Source organism: Chiloscyllium plagiosum, chromosome 1, assembly GCF_004010195.1.
Source record: "Chiloscyllium plagiosum isolate BGI_BamShark_2017 chromosome 1, ASM401019v2, whole genome shotgun sequence".
Taxonomy (NCBI): Eukaryota; Metazoa; Chordata; class Chondrichthyes; order Orectolobiformes; family Hemiscylliidae; genus Chiloscyllium; species Chiloscyllium plagiosum.
This window is the reverse complement of record NC_057710.1, coordinates 74931567-74956721: the sequence shown is the minus strand read 5'-3', so window position 1 is coordinate 74956721 and position 25155 is coordinate 74931567. Positions and strand designations below refer to the sequence as shown.

Sequence of the window (25155 nt, the reverse complement as noted above, 5' to 3'; positions counted from 1 at the left end):
TTGAATTATTGACAGGTATAATGTGTCAGATTGTTCAAAGCATTTCCAAATATCCACACGTAGATTTCTATCATTGACAAAATGTATCACTTCCTAAAAGAAATAGTTGAGATTTGCTAAATAAAAACTTCTTGTTACTTCACCAAAAAAGTGACTTATGTTAGTCAAATGCCTGGTTACTGATAAATGTTTTCATACTACTCTTGAAAAGGCAGTCATTTTTTTCACACTCAAATCTACTGGCACTTTGCTGAATGAAGGAAAGATGAGAAGACTGTGCCATTACCTCCACTCCAACTTCCTTTTAATAACCTGGGATGAAAGCTACCAGATGTACTGATTTTGCTGGGACAGTTCAAGATTTTCACTAAGTGTCATGGTATCGTGATAATTTCCTCAAAATCATTATCCCAGTTTATGGCATTTCCCTTCCTCCCATATATAAACTGGGACAGGAAAAGATATGTCCCGTCCTTCTTGCAAACACCACCACCACTTCATATCTCCAAGGAGTGACTGTTGATTTTTTGGCTCCAATATCTTGATTGCTGTGATAACACCTTCTAAATTTATGATATTTGGAAAAAGCAGTTGCAACTTTCCAAAAGCAACTCAAGCAGCACCTAAACAATTGCCCAATTTGCTTGATGCCATGGCATAAGCCATAGAACAGAATCTGCTACAAATGTTCCATTCTCAGCTCTTCTCCTGCAAATCCCATTGGCTTCTTCCCCACTATGTGCCATTCCACATTGCTGTGGGGAGTTAGGATGATCTTGTCCGAGCAATCTGGCTGACCTTCCAAGTGGTATATTGAGAACAGACAACTCGAGCACACAACTAATCTTTAGAAATATTTGATTAGTTTGGTAAAATCATTTGGAAAGATGGATGAGGTGTACAAACTATAGCTCAAGTGTCTAATTCTTAAGGTGAACCCATTGTTTACTTGAGAGAACAATATTTAATTATAAATTGTTTTAAATATCATCTGCCACATGCTAACACATTCTTTTAACAACATGAGTTTTTGGGCTGGATTGCCAACCAGACTACTCTGAGTTACTCATTCATAATGAATGTTACAAAACAATCAGCTACCATTTTGTGTTAACTATATTCTTCTGAAAGCTCAACTATGAAAATTCACCATGAAACACAGATATTCTTCTTTTAATTGTAAATTCAGTTAGCAGCATACAGACACATTTAAAAGCTCAGAGCAATTACTGAAGTAATGTTTCAATGTAGCCCTGAATCAGTGACAATGAATACCACCTCCAGTAATTACAGTAACTTATCTTTCACCAGACCAATAGTTTTGCCACATACATCACAGCTACACTGATCCCTGTTGCACTACAAGAGCAGCACACAATATGCATAATTGCAAAAGGAAATTGAGGTAGCATTGAAATGCCTTCCTGAAAGCTTGAAGCTTGTTCCATAAATAGGATTAATGGGGACTTTATGGTGACCCAAGGTCTATGGACTATGAAAGAAATGACAGAATGCTCCCATTACACTGTGACAACATATCGTGAATAGTGAAAACTGAACTGAATGAACACTGGTTTTATCATTGTGCAATCTATAGTAAATCAAAGTGGAATACAGGATTTGGAGATTTCTGACAAATGAAACCTTGTTATTTTTAAGTAAGTGGCAGAAATATCACGGAGTTACTTTCTACTCAACCTGTTCTGTGATGTTACTACACACTTCTTGAACTGGGGACTCCTGGTCCGGAGACAAGGACACTATCACTGCACAAAGGCCACCAAAAACTTTTGGTTTTTTCAGCTGTCCCATCTCCAGTCTGTTACACACCTCTGAAAAACTATCAGTCAGTTTTAACAGCTGTCTTGAGCAATTTGATGTCTTAAAAAGTATTGTCGGCTCTGGCTGGACACAATTCAATTCCAGGAAATGGCATCTTACTTTCACTGCCCTTCCCCAGATCCTTCCATTAAGACATTTAATGTGTGTCTCATTACAAAGCCCTGCCTTTCCAAAGTACTGTAATTACTGCTGCCTGTAGTGATTGCAACAAGGTCTGCAAGGTGGACCTCAGAATGAGTTCCCTGATTGGGGCTATTAATCTGGTCCATTTAGGGAGCCCTGGCTGACAGATAAAAACAGGAATGTCAAACATTCTGACACAGACAGCTGGCTCTGAGGGAGCTGGATCAGTGTCAAGGACTCTCCATATGTAAACAAAGGGTGACTTGATGGCGGGATACAGGCCTCTCTATTACACTGCAAATGAAATTTCAGTGAGGAACAGTAATGCATGTGCATACTACATTAGAGATATACCCGAAAAGGGACCAAAGCATCCTGCAGAACACTAATTAACCTTGCAAAATCCATAAAAATAACTTCTGTTTGTTTTCGAGATTTCATTTATTATGTAGATATGACATTTCCCTATCCTTCAAGGTTGTTGTGAGGACCTCCTAAGAGCACAGGAGAATACAGTGATGTGGCGTAATGTGCTAATATTCTGGGTTCAAATCCCACCATGTCAGATGCTGAAATTTGAAATTGGTAACAAAAATCTGGAATTTTAAAGCTCATGCTGACCATTGCTGATAGTAAAAACACATCTGTTTCATTTGAAGTGCAGGCTCCAAGATCCAAATAGCCTTAGGAATTAGGAGTGGTATAGTTATCTTGATTTCTATACAGAGGTTGAATAATTCGAAAAAAAGTGATAATTCCTGGAAGTGAAGCACAATATTTTATCGACCTCATTGTGAAGTGCTTCCCAAATTGTTCTACTCCTTCAATGGTGAGTTTATCTTAAGGCCAAGCTTACATTTTTCTATTTTTCATGAATAATTCAGTCCAATAGATCTTAAAATTCTCCACAAGCTTCTTCACAACCATCTTCATTTGACAGTAACAAATTCTTCTATTTCTTTCCCTCTACCATATTCTGCAGCAAGTTTCTTGATTTAAGCACTCTCTTATTCTGTTTTAGTTTCAGATCACCAGCATTCACAGTTCCTGGTTTTATTTTATACTTCATGATCCTGAAGGTCTCTTACCAGGTAAACCCTCATCTTTTCTAAAGAAAAGAGTTTCCTGACAGATTTAACCACATATGCCTGGGATAACTCAACTATCTCTTTTGCACTTTCTTCATTGACTCTATGTCCTTTTATATTTGTACAGACCAGAAGTCTGTACAGTGCAGTAAGTGTGGTCTAACCAATGTACAATAGAGCCACAGAGGCGTACAGCACAGAAAAGTCCACGCTGGTCAAAAACAAGAACCTAACAATTTGGATCCCAATTTCCAGTATTTGGCTCATAGCCTTGTATGCTGTGGCAGCACAAGTACACATCCAAATGCTTCTTAAATGCTATTAGGTATCCTGCTACTACCACCCTTACAGGATGTGAGTTCAAGATTCCCACTATCCTCTGAGTGCAAAAACACCCTCAACTCCCTTCCAAACCTCCTGTTCTTCCCTTAAAACTATGTCCCCGTCATTAATCCCTTCATTGAAAGGAGAAGTTTCTTCCTTTCTATGCCTTTCATGTTATAGATCTTAATGATTTCCTCCTCAGTCTCCTCTACTTTAAGGGAATCAACCCCAGTCTGTCCAATCACTTTTCTTAACTAAAACCCTTCAGCCCAAACAACAACCTCATAAGTCTTCTTTGCACCCTCACCAGGTCAATTACATCGCCTCGAAAATGTGCAAGTTCAGCAAATTGTATTTGCTTTTCCATTCTGAATCAAAAGAAATTGACTTCAGTGCTTTCACTGCTTTTATCATGGTCTGTAACCTGCATGGTTACTTTGTGAATTATATACTCTCAAATCCCTGTTACTTTTCTCTCATTTAGACATATCTTCCAGGAGGCATGTAGTCTCCTGATTCTTGCTACCAAAAACAGTTAACTATGTTGACATTCTGTTCCTGTTATACATTAATTTTGCAAGACTATTAAGTCTGTAAGGACATAACATTAAGGAGCAGAATTAGACCATTTGGCCCATCGAGTGTGCTCCATCAGTCGATCAAAAGTGACACGTCTCTCAATGCTATTCTCCTGCCTTCTTCCTGTAACCCTTGATCCCCTTACTTATCAAGAACCTAGCTATCTCTTCTTAAATACACTCAATGACTTGGCCTCCATAGCCCTCTGTGTTCCATAGATTAACCACCTTCTGGCTGAAGAAGTTCCTCCTCATTTCAGTTCTAAGGGGTCATCGCTCACTCTGTTGCTGTGCCCGTAAGTCCTAGTCTCCTACCAGTAGAAACATCTTCTCCAGGTTCAGCCTATTCAGAATTTCTCAGTATTCTAAGTTTTAATTAGATACCCTTGTCTTTCTAAATTCTATAGAGTACAACTTCAATTGCTCCTTATTTGAATGCTCTTCATCCCCAGGATCATTCTTGTAAACCTCCACTGAACCTCCTCCAAAACCAGCACATCCTTTCTTAGATACAGGCCCAAAATTGCTCACAATATTTCAAATAAACCCAAATCTAAAATGCGGTCTGAATAGAGCCTTATACAGCTTCAGCAGCATGAATTCTGCCAGTCAGCGAATCCTCTATCCATGCCAGTACCATGTCCCCAACACCCTTGGCTCTTATCTTATAAAGCAGCCTCTCCCTTGTAGCACCTTGCTAAAGGCCTTCTGGAAATCTAAATAAATAACAGTTACTGGCTCTCCTTTGTCTAACTTGCTCATTATCTCCTCAAAAAATTCTATCAGATTTGTCAGGCATCACCTCCTCTTGATGAAGCCATGCTGACTGTTACAACACAGGGTAAACTCCTCTGCTAATTTATACCAGCCACACAGAAAAGATTCACCTCACGCTGTAATCTGTTAAAATTCGAGGGGCAAAGAACTATCCCAGGGGTCACTATTTAAAGCACAAATTAACAGCTATATTCTTTACGTCCAACAGAGAATATTAAAACCAACAACTGTTTACAACTTCTTTCTCTTAAACCTATCTTTTACCTCCCACTCTGCAATACTAGCCTGATAAAAATCCTGATAAAAATTTACAAAAAAAAACTCGACTTTCAAAGCCAGTCAGCTGTCAAATCTTCTCTTTGTATCTTCCTCTGCAGATTCTCCTTTGTCATCTTTTCAATGTGCTGCTGTGCAAACTTCTTATAGACAGGTACCTTTCAGAGAGCGGTTCTGCTGGCAGTTATCCCCCAACTGTTCATAATGTCTGATTTTATACCCCAAAATTTCAGATTGTTTCATTGGTTTTAACATTACCAAAATAGTAAATTCAAATTTGATAGCATTTTGGTATCTTGGGTATAATTTAAACTGATTGGCTGATTTCAAATTTGTTTTTGTATCATGGCAACTCATCTGCACGATTACTTTCACAGTCAAATGTTAATTTTAAATTCTTTCAGCACACTGTGTGCCTCTTTAAGTGCATGCCAACCTCCAGTCTCTCTTAAAGGTACAGCACACTTCTACACCTTCATAACACTGACTCAGACCTATTTTATCTTGTACTACTTGGAAGTGCATGGTAAAATAGGTCTGAGTCAGTGTTATGAAGGTGTAGAAGTATACTGTACCTTTAAGAGAGACTGGAGGTTGGCGTGCACTTAAAGATGCACACGGTGTGCCAAAACAATTTAAAATGTAATATTTGACTGTGAAACTAATAGTGCAGATGAGCTGCCATGATACATAAACAAATTCAATCTCATCCTTAATAATGGACTCTAAAATCTTACTGAGGTCAGGCTGATGAGCCTACAGTTCCCTGTTTTCTGCATCCTTCTCTTCTTAAACAAGTGTTACATTAGACATTTTCCAGTCCTGGATGGCAGTCCCTGACTCCAGTGATTCCAATACTTCTACAATCTCCTTCAGAACTCTGGAGTGTAGTCCATCTAGTTTGGGTGATTTATCCACCTTCAGACTCCTCAGCACCTTCTCCTCCCTGACTCTCTTGAAGTTCTGGTTTGCCATTGGTATCATCAGAAGACTGATACAAATCACTTATTCAGTGTTCCTCAGTCATTTCTTTGTACCCCATTACTACCTCTCCAGCCTCATGTTTTAGCAGTCTAATGCCAACTCTTGCCTTTCATGTCTCTAAATAACTCTTGCAATCCTCTTTTATATTGCGAGCTCGCTTACTCTCATATTTCATCCACATTCCCCTTATTGATTTTTTAGTTATTCTCTGCTGGTTGTTTAAAGGCTTCCCAATCCTCTGCCTTCCCACTAATCTTCATCACAGTTTATGCGTTTTCTTTTGCTTTAATGCCAGCCATTGTTGTCTTGTGCTCCCCTTTAGTATATTTCTTCTTCTTTGGGATGAATCTCTGCTGTGCCTGCCAAATTATTCCCAGAAACTCTTGCCATTGCTGCTTCACCGTTTTCCCTGCTAGGGTTCCCTTCAGAAAGAATCCCTACAGTGTGGAAGCAGGGCATTCAGACCATCAAATCCATACTGACCCTCTAAAGAGCATCCCACCCAGATCGAACCCCCGACTTTAACACTCTAATCCTGTATTTTCCATGGCTAAACCATCTAGCCTGCACATCCCTGAATACAAGGACAATTTAGCATGGCGAATCCACCTAAAATGTACTTCTTTGGATTGAGAGAAGAAACTGGAGCACCCGGAGGAAACTCCACACAGACAGTTGCTCGTGGGTGGAATGAAACACGGATCCCTGGTCCTGAGAGGCAGCAGAGCTAACCACTGAGCAACCATGCCACCCCCACACACACCCAAATCAACTCTGGCCAGCTCCTCCCTCTTGTTTTTGCAGCTGTCTTTACTCAATTGTAATACTGTTACATCTGCTTCAAGTTTCTCCCAGGTGAATTTTATCATATTACGGTCACTGGTCCCTAGGGGATCCTTCACCTTCAGTTTCCTAATCAAGTCTGCCTCATTACACATCACCAAAGCAAGAAGTGCCTGTTCCCCTGTGGGCTCTACCACAAGCTGCTCCATAAAATCATCCCATAGACATTCCACAAATTCCTTTCTTTGAGATCCACTTACCAACCTGCTTTTTTCAAGTCACCTGAATATTGCAATCTCCCATATTGTAATAGTGTCCTTACTATAGACCTTTTCTATCTCTTGATTTATTTTCCTCACATCCTGACTACTGTAAGAGGCCTGTACACAACTCCATCAGGGCCTTCCTTCTCTTTGCGGTCCCTCAACTCTACCCATATAGATTCTATGCCTTCAGTTTCAATATCACTTCTTGCTATCAATTTAACATCATTTCTTACAAACAAGGCAACCCTGCCCCCTCTGCCCTTCTGCCTGTCCTATTGATCGGAAATGTATCCTTGGATATTTAGTTGCCAGCCCTGGCCCCCTTGCAGTTATGTCTCTGTGATGCCCACAACATCATACTTGCCAATTTGAATCTGCCCTACAAGTTCATTTACCTTGTTCCATATTTAAGTACAACACTCTCAGCCCTATGTTGACTACCCATCTTTTCATGGTGGTCCCGTTATCTGCTGTGCCTGAAATTAGATTTCTGACCCTTTCCACACTCTCGATTACTTGTTATGGAAACATTAATCTCTGCTGAGCCCGAAGCCCCCACTTTATCTTTTTCCAAAACTTTCCATGCAACTAAAACCCCCACACAGTCCTAATCCTGCAATTCATCAGGAGTCTGGTCCGAACATGATTCAGGTGGAGCACGTCCCATTAGAACAGCTGTCTCCTTCCCCAGCACAGGTGCCAAAATGCCATGAATTCAAATCCATTTCTCCTACACCAATCTTTGAGCCACATGCTTACCTGTTTTATATTGTTGACCATTGTGCCATTTCTCAGGTAGCAATCCCGAGATTATCTTTCTGGTTCTGCTTTGTAATTTAGCTCCAATTAGTTCATGTTCCCTCAGCACAGCCCTTTTCCTCTTTCTACCTATATCAATGGTACCAACATGCACCATGATAGGTGGATTTTTCTCCACCTACTCCAAGTTCCTTTGCAGCCTAAATGAGATATCCTGAACTCGAGCACCAGGCAGGCAACACAACCTTCAGGACTCTTAACCCAGGGTACAAAGAATAATGTCTATTCCCCAAACTATACCGTTCCTTGATGATAATTATATTTCTCTTTTATCTCCTCCTCCTGTACCACAGTGCTATGGTAGTTTGTTCATCATCCCAATAGTCCCCAATCTCATCCACACAGAGAGCAAGAATCTCAAACCTGTAAGACAAACTGAAGGGCCGAGGTTCCTTCAACATTACCTCCTGGATCCCTCTATCTGCCTCCTGTAGTCATACCCTCCTGTCCCTGAGCACTGAATTTGATGGAGCTAATTTAAGGGGTGAGACTGCTTTCTGAAACATAGATTCCAGGTGACTCTTCCCCTTGATGTGTTCGAAGTTCAGATTCCAACTCATCCACTTTGATCCCGAATTCATCAAGCAACCAACACGTGCTGTGGATGTGGTCACTCTGAATCACAATGGGATCCAATTTTCTGGATGTGATCTCTCTTTCCTTACTATGCACAACTTGCTTAAGTCTTCCTGTGTTTTGTCATAGTCCTCCATTAATTATATCCAGCAATACAATTTTGTCAAAAATGTTCAGATTGCTGTTTTGAACTGAGTGCAAATAATGTGTAGAGAGTGTAAAGAGTGAAAAAAATAAATGCTTCTAGGATCAAACTAATGCTCCTCATAATCCTGCTTCTTCCCTTTTGCTGTATGTAGCTCACTACACACTATGAGCTGCCGTTCATGAGGTGGAGTCTGCTGCTATCCTCTAAGTATAGGAAACTACAGGATTTATTTGGTCTCGTGCTATGGAGGAAAATGTTCATTATGTTGGAACACACAGCATAGGAATATCACATTTAGCAGGACTTGAGCATTTGGTTCTTGAAGATTTCTGGCTATTCAAACAGAGTAAGACTGATCTGGTTGTGTTCTCAATTCCCCTTCCCTGTTTTCTGGAAATTTAGATCCAAAACTATGCCAGCAACATAGCGTTACTGCTATATAGCATTAAATATATTTTGCTGAATTTGAAATATTTGGAATTCTTTCTTCAATGGATGTAAGATGACCTATTGGCGGATATATTTATAGCTGAGAGAACCAGATTTTCAGCTTCAATGAATCAAGGGATATGAGGAGAAGACAGACATTGGAGTTAAAGCCAATGAACAACCAGTATCGGCTTAAACAGCAGAGCAGGCTTGAAGGGCTGTGTGGCCCACTGATCATATTTAGTATATTCTTAACATTGCTTATGCTGTGCATCAATCTATGACTGAATGCCAAAACAAATAACCTCTTTCCTTTATATTAATTTGAGCACCTGGAAGTCCATCAGAATGTTTCTAAGAATTAGTAAGAGACATATATCATATTGATCACTATGCATTACGGACTTCTACACTATTAAATTACAGTGCTTTTGAATGATTCAGATTACAGCACAAATTGATAGAATGTGTAAATATACCTAGAGAGGAAATTCAGGTTTGTTGGAGCACTATACAATTAAGCCAGGGATGAAAATGGAGCAAATATGAGGAATGAAAATAAAAAAACAGCACTCTCATACTCAACCGCAGAAACTATGAGTAAATATATAGTATATTTACTAATATTTAAATCGGGTATTTAAAGGCTTGTTCTTAGAATTTTGCACCATCAAAACTCTATTGATGGCTCAGTACGGTTATATAATTAGGCAATGAGCTGCAAGGCCATGAAGGTCCAATCTACACTCTGTGCTCAGTCAACTAACCAGAGCTAGGACACGTGGAATCCTAGAAGCAGAAATATCACACGTGTAAAGTACCTGCTCGCATCATGGATACTCACTGTCTCAGCTTATATATGACTAAAGGCCAATTGGCCATCATACTCGGACAATAACACAAGGTCACATGGGGTGTCACATAAGTTGTCCCTTCACGTGAAGTATATGAAGGGCAATTAAATTGGTCAGAAAGAAATTCCTAAAAAATATTTAATATTTTCAGCATCTTGGTGAAGTGCTTAGACTTTATTTCTGTTAAACTTTCATTTTTTGCCTAAAACCCTTCAACACCACAAACTCTTGAAAACAGATTACAAAATATCTACTTACCAATTTCTTCCTCCGGTCTTGTTCAGTTGGGGGTTCTTCATCTTCACTTACTTTTTGCTCTTCAAAATGTGACATCACCATACAGCTATATTTAAACAAATGTAAGTATTTAATATAACACAAGATAAGATTTTTCGATTGAGTTATGTTAGTTTCTGACGGTACTCGTGAATGAGTGCCAAGTGGTAGAATGGAGGAAAAGCTATTTGCATTGAACACTTCCCATAATTATGATGCTGGTCCATTGAAATGGAGTGATAACGTTGGTGAGTGGCAAAATCGTTGCATGCCTATCAACACTGAACTATATATATATGTACATTCACCAGGCAACCAACAATTACTGAGAAACACACCTATCATGAACTTCAATTCTGAAGAAGGATCACTAGAGATGCAAAACATTAATTCTGTTTTCTCTCCACAGATTTTGTGTTCCAACTTAAAAAATGAAATGACATTGGGAATCACTGTTGTGCATTCTCAATTTCTGTGCAAAGCAATTAAGCATCTTACCTCCTTTGAAGCAGTGCATTGATTCACAATCAAAACGTTGTGGCCACATACCTGAAAATCGTGACTTTAAACAAAATTACTTCAAGTGAAGCATGGATACCCATAGGAATCGATATTAAACCCACAATTAAGTTACTTGAGCCATTTCTCACCCAGAAAACAAGAGTGCAAAATTTGAAATACTGGTTTGTACATGTGTAATATGACATCCTTACCAGAAAAGATCTGCAAAAAAAAAATTGTCAGTGACTATAAAGTACAGCACAAAATTTTAAAAAAAGCTAGCTACCTTTAATGTACAGTACTATTAAACTGACCTGATTCCCTCTAGTGGCAGAAGTGGATTGGTACAGCTCAATGCCCGGGACTAGCTACCTGACAAAGGAGCAGTGCTCCGAAAGCTTGTACTTCCAAATAAACCTCTTGGACTATAACCTGGTGTTGTGTGATTTTTAACTTTGCTCACCTCAATCCAACACGCACCTCCACATCAGGACTATCTGCACAGCTTAGGTGCTGCCACGAGATAGTGCCCAGGACCCAGTTCAATTCAAGAGGGAAGTGAGGACCCAAGTGCAGCGTTCCCTCTAGTTATCCTTTCTCATCATAGAATCAAACAATCGAAAAGAGGCCTTTGACCTAACAAGTCTGTACTATCAAAACTGCAGAAAATCTACATTAGTCCCACCTTTCAACATTAAGCTCAAAACCTTGACTTATGCACAGTTTAGCGGGAATGTTGCCTAGGATTGGAGGCAGCAGTGAACGAAAGACTGCAGCTAGAGCCTAAAGGTATGAACAAGGGTCAAGATGCAGGGCTGGGGCAAGAAACCCAGTAAGGCATTAACTCTGGGTGTGATGGCAAGGAAAAAGCATAGGGCAGACTAACGCAGAACACCACCCAGGGGAGAACAATGTGCGGCAGAGATGAGGAAGGGAGCAAGGGTAGTAGAGAGGCTTGACACTTTACCCATAAAGAGAACAAAAGGGAGTGAGTATCTGGGATGCAGTATTGGATGTTGATTTGTAATGATGATTATGATGACGATACAAGTTGACAACACATGCAAATGATGCTAAAACATAAACAGTGTCACAAAACAAAAGATTGCCAAGAAGACATGTCTTTTGAACAAAATAGCGTTAAGTGGCAAACTTTAAACAAAGACTCCCTGTATTCCTTCTAAAGATCATGGAAATGTAGGGCTCAAAGACTGTGGACAAAGAAAAATGTACAATGCGCAAACCTGAAAGGGCTTTCACTGGATAAAGGATAAATAAAGAGAGAAGGCTTTCCTTCATGGAGGAATCTGGAACTAAAGTGCAAAGCTTAAACTAAGGGGTGTCCCATTTAAGATGGACATGAGGAGGTATTTCAGTCAGACAGATTTTTGATCAACATGCAGTGAACAGTTAAGGGGTTAGGTAGGAAAATTGAATTAATGCCACAATCAGAATATATAGCTATAATCTTACTGAAAAATACAGAAGTCTTGATGTGGCAAATGCCCAACTTTCTGCTTCTACTTCATACAATCTTACAGCACAGATCTTTTAAACTATCTTTGAACTGACTTGCCTTGGTTTTTTGATTTTCCTCTGGAAGCATGGATCCCAGAGTCAATGAGAAAAATTCAAGTTATATTGCACAAAGGTATATTTCAGAGTCAGTTGGTTTTAATTGACAGAAACATCCAAATTTAAAATGAGTATTGGTTTTTTGACTGGATGAGACTATGTTTGAAGTACCGTGCACTGTTGCAATGTCCAGCTTAGAGAAAACAGATAAAGGAGCCTGAAGGGCAACTTTTTCCACACAGAGTGCAGTGCGTATATGGAACAAACTAGCAGAGAAAGTGCTTTTAAAACATTTAAAAGATGTTTGGAAGGTACATGATAGGAAACGTTGAGGGGAATATGGACAAAATGCAGGGAAATGAGAGAAGTTCAGCTGAAGAAAACAGGTTGACATGGGCGAGTTGGGTTGTAGGGTCTGTTTCCATGCTGATGACTTTATGAGTGCAGTTCCAACAATGCTCAAGAATCTTGACATCACCTAGACTGGCAATACATCCACACCCTCAATCACGGATGCTCAGTAGCAGCGTTGTGTACCATCTACAAGATGCACTGCAGAAATTCACCAAGGCTCCTTACAAAGCACCTCCCAAGCCTTGAAACCAGATCTCCTGGCTCAGAGGTAGGGACACTATATTCTAAGCAACTTGTTCAGAGATGCTATTACATGTCACTAGAGCAGGTGGGACTCGCACCTGAGTCTCTTAGCTCAGAGGCAGGGCCACAAACACTACACTTCAAGAAGGAGAAAGTGAAGACTGCAGATACTGGAGATCAGAGTTGAAGTGTGATGCTGGAAAAGCACAGCAGGTCAGGCAGCACCTGAGGAGCAGCACAGATGACGTTTCGAATGTAAGTTCTTCATCAGGAATGGTGCGGGGGGCACCAAGGGGCTGAGAGATAAATGAGAGGGGGTGGGGCTGGGAGGAAGGTAGCTGAGAATGCAATAGGGAGGTAGCTGGGAATGTGATAGGGAGATGAAGGTGGGAGGGTGATGGGGATGGGACGGAGTGGAGGGTGGAGCAGATAGGTGGGAAGGAAGATGGATAGATAGGAGGGAAGGAAGGTGGACAGATAGGGCAGTTCAAGAGAGATGTGCCGAGTTGGAGGTTTGGATCAGGGATAACATGGGGGGGGGGGGATCAGGAAACTGGTGAAATCGACGTTGACCCCATGTGGTTGGAGGGTCCCAAGGAGGAAGATGAGGTGTTTCTCCTCCAGGCATCAGGTGGCTAGAATTTGGCAGTGGAGGAGGCTGAGAATTTGCTTGCCCTTGGCGGAATGGGAGGGGCAGCTGAAGTGTTCAGCCACAGGGTGGTGGGGTTGATTGGTGCGTGTGTCCCAGAGATGTTCTCTGAAACGTTCTGCAAGTTGGCATCCTGTCTCCCCAATGTAGACGAGACCACATCGAGAGCAACGGACACAGTCGATGAGGTATTTGGAGGTGCAGGAAAACCTCTGCCGAATGTGAAAGGATCTGGAGGTGCAGGAAAACCTCCAATCGCAACAAGGATAGATACTCCCTGGTCCTCACCTTCCACCCCACCAACCTCCAGATACAATGCTTCACCCTCCACCATTTCCGCCACCAGAGATAATATTTCCACCCACAGTCCTATCTGCATTCTGCAGAGACCATTCCCTTCACAATTCCTTCGTTAGGTCCACCTCCACCCCCCAACAACCCACCCTCCACTCCCGGCACCTTCCCTTGCCACCACAGGAGGTGCAAAACCTGCACCCACACCTTCCCCATCATCTCCATCCAAGGTCCCAAAGGATCCTTCTACATTTCCTCCCACAATCAAAAAGAAAATGTGCAGGTTAGGTGAATTGACCATGCTAAATTGCTCATAGTGTTAGGTGAAGGGGTAAGTGTAGGGAAATGGGTCTGGGTGGGTTGCGCTTCGGAGGGTCGGTGTGGACTTGTTGGGTCGAAGGGCCTGTTTCCACACTGTAAGTAATCTAATCTAATCTAATCTAATCTGGCAGAGGTTTTCCTGCACCGCCAAACACTGTGTCCATTGTCCTCGATGTGGTCTCCTCAACATTGGGCAGACTGGATGCCAACCTGCGGAACGTTGCAGAGAACATCTCCAGGACACACACACACCAATCAACCCCACTGGCCTGTGGCTAAACACTTCAATTCCCCTTCCACTAAGGACATGCTAGTCCTGAGCCTCATCCATTGCCAAATTCTAACCACCCAATATCTGGAGGAAGAACGCCTCATCTTCTGTGATATCACCAGTTTCCTTATCCCAGATCCAATCTTCCAACTCGGCATCACACTCATGAACTGTCCTACCTGTCCATCTTCGTTCCCACCTATCTGCTCCACCCTCCAGTCCGACCTATCCCTAACACCCCCCACCTTCATCTATCTATTGCATTGTCAGCTACCTCTGCCCCAGCCCCACCCCCTCCCATTAATCTCTCCCTTGGCGCACAACCGCACCTCCCCGCCAACCCCCCCACTTCCTGATGAAGAGCTTATGTTCAAAATGTCGACTCTCCTGATCCTCCGATGTTGCCTGATCGGCTGTGTTTTTCCAGCACCACACTTTTGACACTACACCACAAGAACCCATTAAAGGGGCTCAAATGAATACCCAAATAATGTCTACCAACTATGTATGATTAAACACAATGAATTTACAATTAGCAGACTTTCTGCACTTATATTTAATTAAATGTATATAGTTGCGAATTTGACACAATTCTGCTTTGAACTTTTTTGAAAGGAACAGCAGATATATCGAAGAATTATTAACATGAAAAAAACTAACATGTCAGATTACTGGAGTGAAATATTTAAAAAGCCCAAATCCCACTTCTGAATCTCCTATGTGAATTTCAGAGTAAATTAAAGAAAAACTGATACTTAAAAGTGGTACTTTTTAAAGACTTAATACATAATTAAAATAAGGCAATATGAATTCGAATGCAGCAATAGAAGATCAATGGTCCTGTTTGTAGAATATAGCCGTTGTTCTCCAGCATCTTGCAATATTTACCACTGTACAAAAATGAATTCAATGTTACTATGATAAACCTGCCCCTTTGTTTATGCAGTACCAATAAATCATATTGTCATTTCAGACATATCAATAAATGAAAACCTTGAATTATTAGTGTTTAACCATTGTCTGGATGTGAGTTATGAATGCAGAACATAGACTTTTACTGTGCCAGTTTTGAAAGGTAGAAAATAATAAATACAGAACTCACTTGTTAATATCTATGTTTTATTGGAATACATTTGGATTCAATGGAATCATTTTCAGACCATCTCCTTTCATTAGCACTGGAACCCATGTCAAACATCAATAAATAGGGTATTTCACACCTTTCATTTTTATATAGCTTTACTGAAGGAATGAAAACAAAAACTGGAATCTAATTACCACAAAATAACGCTTGGTTTGATTCACTATTGTCTTAAAGTGTTTAAGTACATCAGGCTAAATTATAGCACCGTAAAATATTTTACAGAGCTGTCCCATGATACAATTTTCCTGCATTGTTGTTGCAGGAGGCTAGCCACTATAATTTATGTGATTGGATTGCCTTCTGTTAATTGGAATTGATTGGCATGGAAAGAATCATGGAATGCTCAACCGTGCAACTTCAACTGCTTCTACTTACCTGACCAGGGGCAGAGGGGTTGGGAGACAGAGAGCAAGAGAGAGGGCGAAAGAGGAGTGAGAGCGAGAGAGAGAGATGGAGAGAGAGAGAGAGAGAGCGAGAGCGAGAGAGAGAGAGAGCGAGAGAGAGAGCGAGAGAGAGAGATAGAGAGGACGCTCAGCAAATAGAGTCGTTCTAAAAGAATTCAGCCTGTAATTGAAGGGGAAGATAAGGTGAGACAAGCTCACTGAAGAGGCTTTTGGAAAAGTACAAGTCAAAACTGCTTACAGGGAGAACAGTGATGGAATCAAACAGACTTATAGGGTATTTCTACTTGATTGCAAATGATAAAAAAAAATCAATTTGGCACGTAACTGTTGATTATATACTTTCATGGTAGCTAAGATGTGCCCAACATATTTGTAAATATTTTACTGGGCTAGTAATGTAAAAGCCTCACTAATCATTAAAATATTGACAAGTTAAAATCACATCATGATATTTGAAAACTTTAATTCAAAAGCTGGTGCCCCTACAGGTGACCATAAAGTTGCCGTATTGTTGCCAAATCCAAACTGGTTCACCAATGTTCTTTATTGAATCAATTTGATTTAAATGTGACTTGCCTCCCACTCCCTAACATGGCTTGACATGCTCAATTGTGTCAAACCGCTAGAAATTCTGGATATAATTATGGAAGATTCATTATAACACAGATGGCATTAATTCAGGAAGAGGACCCACAACTACCTTTGCAATGCAACTGGAATATGCAAAAATATTAAAGTACAAGTCAAAACTGCTTACAGGGAGAACAGTGATGGAATCAACAGGCTTATAGGGTATTTCTACTTGATTGCAAATGATAAAAAAAATCAATTTGGCACGTAGCTGTTGATTATATACTTTCATGGTAGCTAAGATGTGCCCAACATATTTGCAAATATTTTACTGGGCTAGTAATGTAAAGGCCTCACTAATCATTAAAATATTGACAAGTTAAAATCACATCATGGTATTTGAAAACTTTAATTCAAAAGCTGGTGCCCCTACAGGTGACCATAAAGTTGCCGTATTGTTGCCAAATCCAAACTGGTTCACCAGTGTTCTTTATTGAATCAATTTGATTTAAATGTGACTTGCCTCCCACTCCCTAACATGGCTTGACAGTCTGCTCAATTGTGTCAAACCGCTAGAAATTCAGGATATAATTATGGAAGATTCATTATAACTCAGATGGCATTAATTCAGGAAGAGGACCCACAACTACCTTCGCAATGCAACTGGAATATGCAAAAATATTGGTGTGGTTGGTGATGTCTGCTTTCAGCTAATATACTTCCATAAATAATTCAATCTTTTGTTAAATAGTTGCACTGGTAAAGGAACAAAGAGGCTTTTGTTCTGAGATGTTTCTGGGCTGTCAGGCATCATTTTACTTTGAAGCAACCATAGATAGATATGTTAGCCCATTTCTGCTACTTTCTGCCTCCATCAGATATTGGATACACTCTGGTGTGCTGCATGCCCTCTTCCTGTAAGCAAGCTATCAACTTATTTCCTGATGCCCGTTTGTGATCAATTGTGTTCAAACACTGTTTGTTCATGAAGGCTAAAGATTAATAATGAAGAGCTATGGAATTATTTACATTCAAAGGAATACTGTCCTCTTATCAAAGCTTGGCACCATGGTTAGCTGATGCCTGATGCTGGCAGGTCCAAAGTTAACAACATATGGACTGGAGTTCTTACCCTCTTGAAACTAATCTTCTGCGTGCTGTTGATTGTGCAATTCATGTGTACTGTTGGAAATCTTAAAGGAAATTTCATTCTCAGTATTTTGAACAGTGTTATTTATATTATGGTGGTTGTTAATTATGAATATTAATATTCTGCATTGATAAGAGAGAAAAATACCAGACTGCAGAGTAAAACAACAAAAAAAGTGTTAAGAAAATGTAAAAACCAAGCAAATTTGATCTAGACTCAAAATAGTTGAGCAGGCCTGCCAATAGCCAAGTTATGGCACATGCATTTCATTTGAGCTAACTGGATCCTGTGAATGCAGAATCAACCAAAGAAATCTACCTAGGATTGCTGATCACTCGGGAATAAAATAATAATCTGAATGAACCCAACAGTACATTATACAGATGTTCACTGTTAGTATTTTGCAGCAAAAGAACATTAATTCAGAAAACAGTTCTTAAATTTGTATATTGCCTTTTACAGACTCAGATTGATTGCATCCAAGGCAGAAATGCTGTCACGTAATGAAATGCAGTAAAGATACTTTCCAAGCAGAGTAACCGCTGGAGGCTGTGAACAATTCCACATGTGATTCCCCCTCAGTCTCCGTACCTTTTAATCACACCCATCTATCTGCCTGCATTACCGGAACAACAACTAGATTGCAGTCTGGGATCTGCGACATGTTTGATGGATGAAGAAGTGCTGGGAGAAGAGGAGATTAGAGAGAAAGAGGGGGAGTGAGAGCATCCAACCGAGAGTATAAATGAGTGACATGAAACTTGACCAAATGTTCTGGAAGCTGGAATATGTATGGTTTTGAATAGCTTCAAATTAGATAACTTTTTAAAGTATTTTACAAAAAAATTAAACAAAATCTAAATTACTAAAACAAGATTGCACCCATTAAGGTGCTTCTGTTAAGGTAATCAGTAAATTAGGCTGAGTCCATATCACCATCATTAATCACAATGTAAGGGCATTAACTTAATTGACCAAATTCACCCAGACAGCATTCTTACACTCATTAACCAGGTAATTCAGAAAGTGACAGCAGGGAACAAGGTATTAGAACAGGTCACGTGAAAAATCCTCCTGGGCTATGTTGCAAACAAAGTTGGCAAAGATAAATCCAACATGGTACAAAATGTAACTGAGGCCTAATTTGCGACACAATGTTATTTTACCATCATAAACAGTGCACCTGCAGAACCCTGTAAAATTTATCCTGAAGCGTGTTTTATTTTAATACAATTTTTGCAATAGAACCTGCTGCGGCTGGAGTGATTTTCAAATATACGCATTACAAAGTTGGAGGAGATAAAAGGAAATAGGTGCACTGTGGAGATTAACTTCAGAAAAACTGTAACAAACAGCAACTACTTCTAAAACAACAAGAGAAGGAAAAGCTCAGCACATGTGGCAGCAGCTGTGGACAGAAATCAGAGTTAATGTTTCGGATCCTGTGACCCTTCCTCGGAACTGATGGTAGCTAAGATGATATAGGTTTATATGCAAAAAATAGGGTGGGGGATGGAAGGGAGTAAGGAATAAACGATCAATGGGGATAGAGCCCAAAGAGAGAGAAGAGCTGTTGGACAGACAAAGGAATTTGTCTGTCCAACGTTTCCTGACGGAAGGGCTTTTGTCCAAAATGTCGATTTTCCTGCTCCTTGGATGCTGCCTGACCTGCTGTGCTTTTCCAGCACCACTCTGATCTAAACTCTGATTTCCAGCATCTGCAGTCCTCACTGTTGCCTAGACAAAGGAGTGGATAACGATTTGGCTAGGAGACTGAATAGCTGTTAATGGAGACTGTTAGTGGCTAACAATAATAATGTGTAATGGCAGACTATGTGATATCAAGACCTGATGTGTGGGGTTGGGGGTTAGGACATGGGAGAGTTCAGGCCCTAAAATTATTGAACTCGATGTTGAGTCTGGAGGCCTGCAGCGACCCCAAGCAGAAAATGAAGTGCTGTTCTTCCAGCTTACACTAAGCTTCGCTAGAAAATTGCAGCAAGCCTGAGACAGAGATGTTGGCCAGGGAACAGGATGGTGTATTAAAAGGACAGGCAACTGGAAACTCGGTCATTTTTGCAGGCAGAACATAGGTGTTCTGCTAAGTGGTCATCCAGTCAACACTTAGTTTCCCCAATGTAGAGGAGACCACATTGTGAGCATCAAACTACTGCTAGACTGTTTCTGGGTGCATTCAAAAACTCAGAAAAAAATTAAGCCACTTTACAAGATACATTTTCTCTTTTGGGACTATAAACTTCAATGGAAGTTGGAATTGAGCTGTGAGATATAATGTGGCTTTTTGAAGCGGTGAGAAGGAGAAATCAAGACTGAGTGGCACTTTCAGCTCTTTGATTGACTGAGTTGCAGCATGTTTCAAAAGACCTTCAAATATCAGGACAGAGGAAAAAACTTTCACAGCCTGCAGACAAGAAGCATGCATCTCTCTCTCTCTTCCTCTCTTTGGAACAAAGCAGATAAATAAAGAAGAAATTCTAAAACAAGACCTATATTCACCTGACAAAGCTTTGGGCTAGACGCTGAATAATGAGATAAGAATAGTTAGGTCGTTGTTTTAGCCCTGTGCAGACTCAATAGGTTTAAGTGCCTTTTTAGAGTCATAGAGATATACAGCATGAAACAGACCCTTCGGTCAAACCCGTCTATGCCGACCAGATATCCCACCCCAATCTACTCCCACCTGCCAGCATCCTGCCCATATGCCTCCAAACTATTCCTATTCATATACCCATCCAAATGCCTTTTAAATGTTGCAATTGTACCAGCCTACACCACTTCCTCTGGCAGATCATTCTATACACGTACCACCCTCTGTGTGAAAAAGTTGCCCCTTAGGTCTCTTTTACATCTTTCCCTTCTTACCCTAAACTATGCCCTCTAGTTCTGGACTCCCTGACCCCATGGAAAAGACTTTGTCTATTTACCCTATCCATGCCCCTCATAATTTTGTAAACCTCTATAAGGTCACCCCACAGCCTCTGACGCTCCAGGGAAAACAGCCCCAGCCTGTTTTGCCTCTCCATATAGCTCAAATCCACCAACCCTGGCAACAAGCTTACCATTAAGTGTAAAAGTCCTGCTAAGATTTGCTTTCCCAAAATGCAGCACCTCGCATTTATCTGAATTAAACTCCATCTGCCACTTCTCGGCCCATCTGGTCCAGATCCTGTTGTAATCTGAGGTAACCTTCTTTGCTGTCCACTACACCTCCAATTTTGGTGTCATCTGCAAACTTACTAACTGCACCTCTTATGCTCGCATCCAAATCATTTTCTATTCTTTAAACCTCTAAGACTATGATAGGCCATCTCATCACCTTACAGACAACACTGTAACATCATTGTGAAAATCAGAAGGACTGAGAGAAAATAATGTTCTACTTTGTGTCTTATAATTCTGATTTTCAGAATTTGGTTAATTTTCCCCACCATAGCATGTAATGGTAAACTATTTATCTGTCCATATTAATTGTGATTATGTCCATGTAAATGTAGGTTTTGAAGAGAATAGTTTAAGTTTCACAGTTGAAGCTTAGAAATCCTTTCCTTTCTCTCCTGTTGCTAAAGTCGTGTCTGTTACAATATTTTTACTGTTACTGATGAAACCTAGTGTAAAACAATCTGTCAAGTAAATTGGTCACTTTGGTGGTCTCTTTGGGACTTCTTTACATTTACACATTTAGTGATACTTTGTGGAACAGAGACATGATCATTGTTATACTCTTCTCATTCATCATAACAAGTGTTAGGAGGCACATTGACAGGATGTTTTGAAAGGATTTTGTAAGATTGTATGTTAGATTATGAGTTAGTGAGAGTGGTAACAGGTTTCTCATGATCAAATACGGTGACATTAGAAGCAGCTAAAACCATTTGTGCAGTTAGAACAGAAAGTAACAAAAGCTAAAATTGCTGAATTGGCAAATAAATTGACGTGGAAATGACTGCCAAGATTAAGGTGGCAGAAATAGTGGGAAAACATCTGGAATTGTTTGAAATATCAGCATGACTAGGTACACCAAGTGGTGAGTCACCTGAGGAAGCATTCAATTATAATTAAAGCAGCTTGAACATGAGAAAGAGGTAAAATTGAAAAGGAAAGTGCTTTGGAATAAAAAAGTAGAAAATGAAATTAAAAAGCAAGAAATGGAGCTAAGAAAACTTGAATTTCAGACAGGATAAAAGACAAGAGAAACAAAGAATATGAAATTAGAGGAAATGGATGTGGAGACATTTTTTATGTCATTTAACAAACCAGTAAAACAAATGAAGTGGCTAATGGGAAAGTAGACATGGCCCACACAAAGCAAATTGATAGGTACAGCATGCGGAATGTATGCACCACTGTCAGATGGGCCTTTGAAGAATTATGGCACAGTAGAAAAGGCTATTCTGTGTATATGAGTCAGTTCTTGAAGCATACAGGCAAAAATTTAGAAATTTGAACAACCAAACATGGTAAAGCAAAATCATAGCAAAGAAGATGATAAAAAAGAGAACGTATGTTAGGTGTTAAGAGCAATAGAGATGATAGACAACACAAGTGAGGTGGAGGAAGAAGTATACTTTTCACAAAGCAAATCTCTTACAACTTGACTAGCCCAACACTGAAAGTACTGAGACAGTTAGACAATGCATTATCGTACTTAGAGGAAGGACAATGAGAAGATCTGTAGAAATACTCTGGGATGCATTAAAAATTCTAGACCTGCAGACAGAAAAATTCATCTTCAACTACCATTCCCACCTCCATTGCAAACCCGCCCTTTCTTCTTCACTGTTTGGGGATAAAAGACAAGAGAAACCAAGAAAGCTGAAAAGAAAGAATCTTAAAACAAGACAGGTCTACCTGATCAACCACTGCATTGAAGAATATCCATCACTGCATAAACAATAGCGTCATCATGTTCACAATTTTCGCTTTCATTGGTCTTATAAGTGTGTTACAATAAATAGTTATTTCACTGTTACTGATAAGACATGGCATGAATTGCTTTTGTTCTGAATAATAGTCAGTCAAATTGCCCATTTTAGTGGGCTCATTGGAACTTTATACATTTTGTGATGGTTTGTGGAACTTACAGTACACACTTCCGCATTAAGGCATGACACTACCTAATACATCTGTGTTTTCCAAAAACATGATCTGCATTATCACCAATTACACTTAATAGATTAATTATAGAAACAGCAAGAATAAAGAAATTTAATATGAGGAAAGTTATGTCTTTGAATATTTTCATGAATTTTGCAAACATTTTAAGACAAGGTAGAAAGACACTGAAATTAGACAAAATAACAATATTGCTATTTCTAAACCTTTGTTGTGTGTAATGCTTGGTGATAATCAGCCAGGCCTCAATGTATAGCTTTATAATTTAACAAAATGCTGGAAACAAAACCCTTTTTATACTTGTAAATTTATGTTGATCAAAATTAAATTGCAAACAACCCAACACTTCTCTTAATAATATGATAGAAATTTTAACATTACTCACAGCACAAATCTAGAAATGACAATTTTAAAAATTTCTAGTAGATAAAAATAAATAAATAATAATGTCACAATGTTCTATATAGCAATATGGACTCTTAGGAAATTTACAACTCAACTACAAAAATTGTCAAATAAGCTTGCTCTTCAGTAAGAGTCAAGCTCATCTGAGGCATAATCAATCACTGGGATGTGCCTTTTCAAATAAAAGTGCGACATACCTAATGCTCCCTTGGGATAAATAGGTTCATGATGAATTGGCAGAAGGAATCATCTCTGAAAACCAACCTAAACATGAAGGATGGTTTCACTACAAGCTTTATAGCCTGGAAATTAATGAACCAAGGCAACAGGACATTTACAGTTGTTATTTCATACAGAAACTAAAGTCCTGAGGTATAGGGGCAGATTTTGAATCTGCTGTCTGAGTACCAACACGGCATTTTAGATTGTCTGGTTTTCATTTCCATTCTATCATATAATTTCCAATAAATTTAGTGCAATAAAATAATTTACAATCATTTTAAATTAATTCACATTCATGGACTGCTTACTTACTCTTTGTAAGTTCCTGTATCTGGATCCTCTGACAGGACATCATGTAATGCTTCCACACAAATGTTTATAATGCCACAGAACTTATCTTGAATAAGACTGTAAAAGAACAGGATGCAGCTTAAATTCAATGACTTCGACAAAGTATGCAATACGAAATCTGCTCTGAAGCAAAACAAAAGGCATAGCTAGAAAAATGTTCTCTGAAAAATGTAAAATACTTCAGCGGAAAACACACCTTGAAATATGTATTATAATAATAATAATCAATAAAGATTAAAACTAGTCTTACTGAGTCATTTTTCCAAGATATTAAAAGTTGATGCTAAATTGTCATTTACTCCATTTGTGAGAATTGTAGGAAGCATAAATTTTGAGTTTTCTTAAATAAACACAAAGACAGCATTGCAATATACTGGATGGGTATGAATACTTTTAATCAAATTTAATCTCTTAATATGTATGCTCACAAAAATGAATCTTGAAGAGTTACAGTAATTTAATTTTTTAAATTGTAGAGCTTTTAAAAAGATTTGTAGCTCTGGTTGTGGATGAAGTCATAGATTTGTTCACCAAGCTAGTGTGGTTTTTTGCAGATGTTTTGTCGCCTCACTAGATTACATCCTTAGTGTGTCTTCGATAAAGTGTTGAGAATCTATCCCATCGGGTATTTATGTGTATCTGTCTTTTTTGGTACTTCAGTTCTGTATCCGAGTGGTTTGCATATGGGATCCAGTTCGATATGTTGACTGAGTGAGTTCCAGTTGGAGTGCCAGGCTTCAAGGAATTCTCTCGCGTATCTCTGTTTTGCTGGTGCTAGGATGGTCACATTGACCCAATTGAAACAAGACCAAAACAGCTAACAGAATTCTCTCTTCCTAAGAATTTTTTAACGTTATCGGAAACACCACAACAGAGGAGGAAGAAATAATTATTTCATTTGATGTAACAATGCTCTTCACATCTATAGACATCAGCCCAGCCAAGAGTACCATCGCCACATTATTGGATGAAACAGTTACTAGGTCACCCAACGACACCAGCAGCATCAACAAGAACAGCATGTTAAAACTACTATACCTATGCCTCATTACTCACTTTACATTCAATGGACAAGTGTACAGACAAATCGATGGTATACCAATGGGGTCACTGATATTAGGACTGATAGTGGAAGCAGTAATGCAACGCTTAGAATGGACAGCCCTCCCCACCATCCAACCCAAATTCTGGATCCGGTATGTAGATGATACTTTTGTTATCATTAAACACACACAACTGGAAGAAACCCACAACCACATCAACAACATCCTTACCGGAATAAATTTCATTAAAGAAAAGGAAAATAACAGCAAACCACCCTTCCTGGATGTATTAAGTGGAACACACACCTACCGGTGAACTCCAGACCAGTGTGTACAGGAAGAACACCCATACAGACCAGCTACTGAACTATAACAGCAACCA

General features: G+C 39.6%; 1 protein-coding gene across 3 annotated transcripts in view; it reads right to left on the bottom strand.

Moving 5' to 3' along the window:
- Window positions 1–25155, bottom strand: part of ipo11 (importin 11) — a 458122-nt gene that overhangs the window by 74778 nt on the left and 358189 nt on the right. For 2 of the 3 annotated variants that reach the window (XM_043689423.1, XM_043689427.1), the window contains exons 28-29: window positions 23692–23787; window positions 10126–10210 (exon numbers count right to left, since the gene is read on the bottom strand). In XM_043689423.1, the coding sequence (XP_043545358.1) occupies window positions 10126–10210; window positions 23692–23787 (181 nt within the window). The remainder of the gene's footprint in view (window positions 1–10125; window positions 10211–23691; window positions 23788–25155) is intronic. The other variant, XM_043689430.1, reaches the window with a different exon arrangement.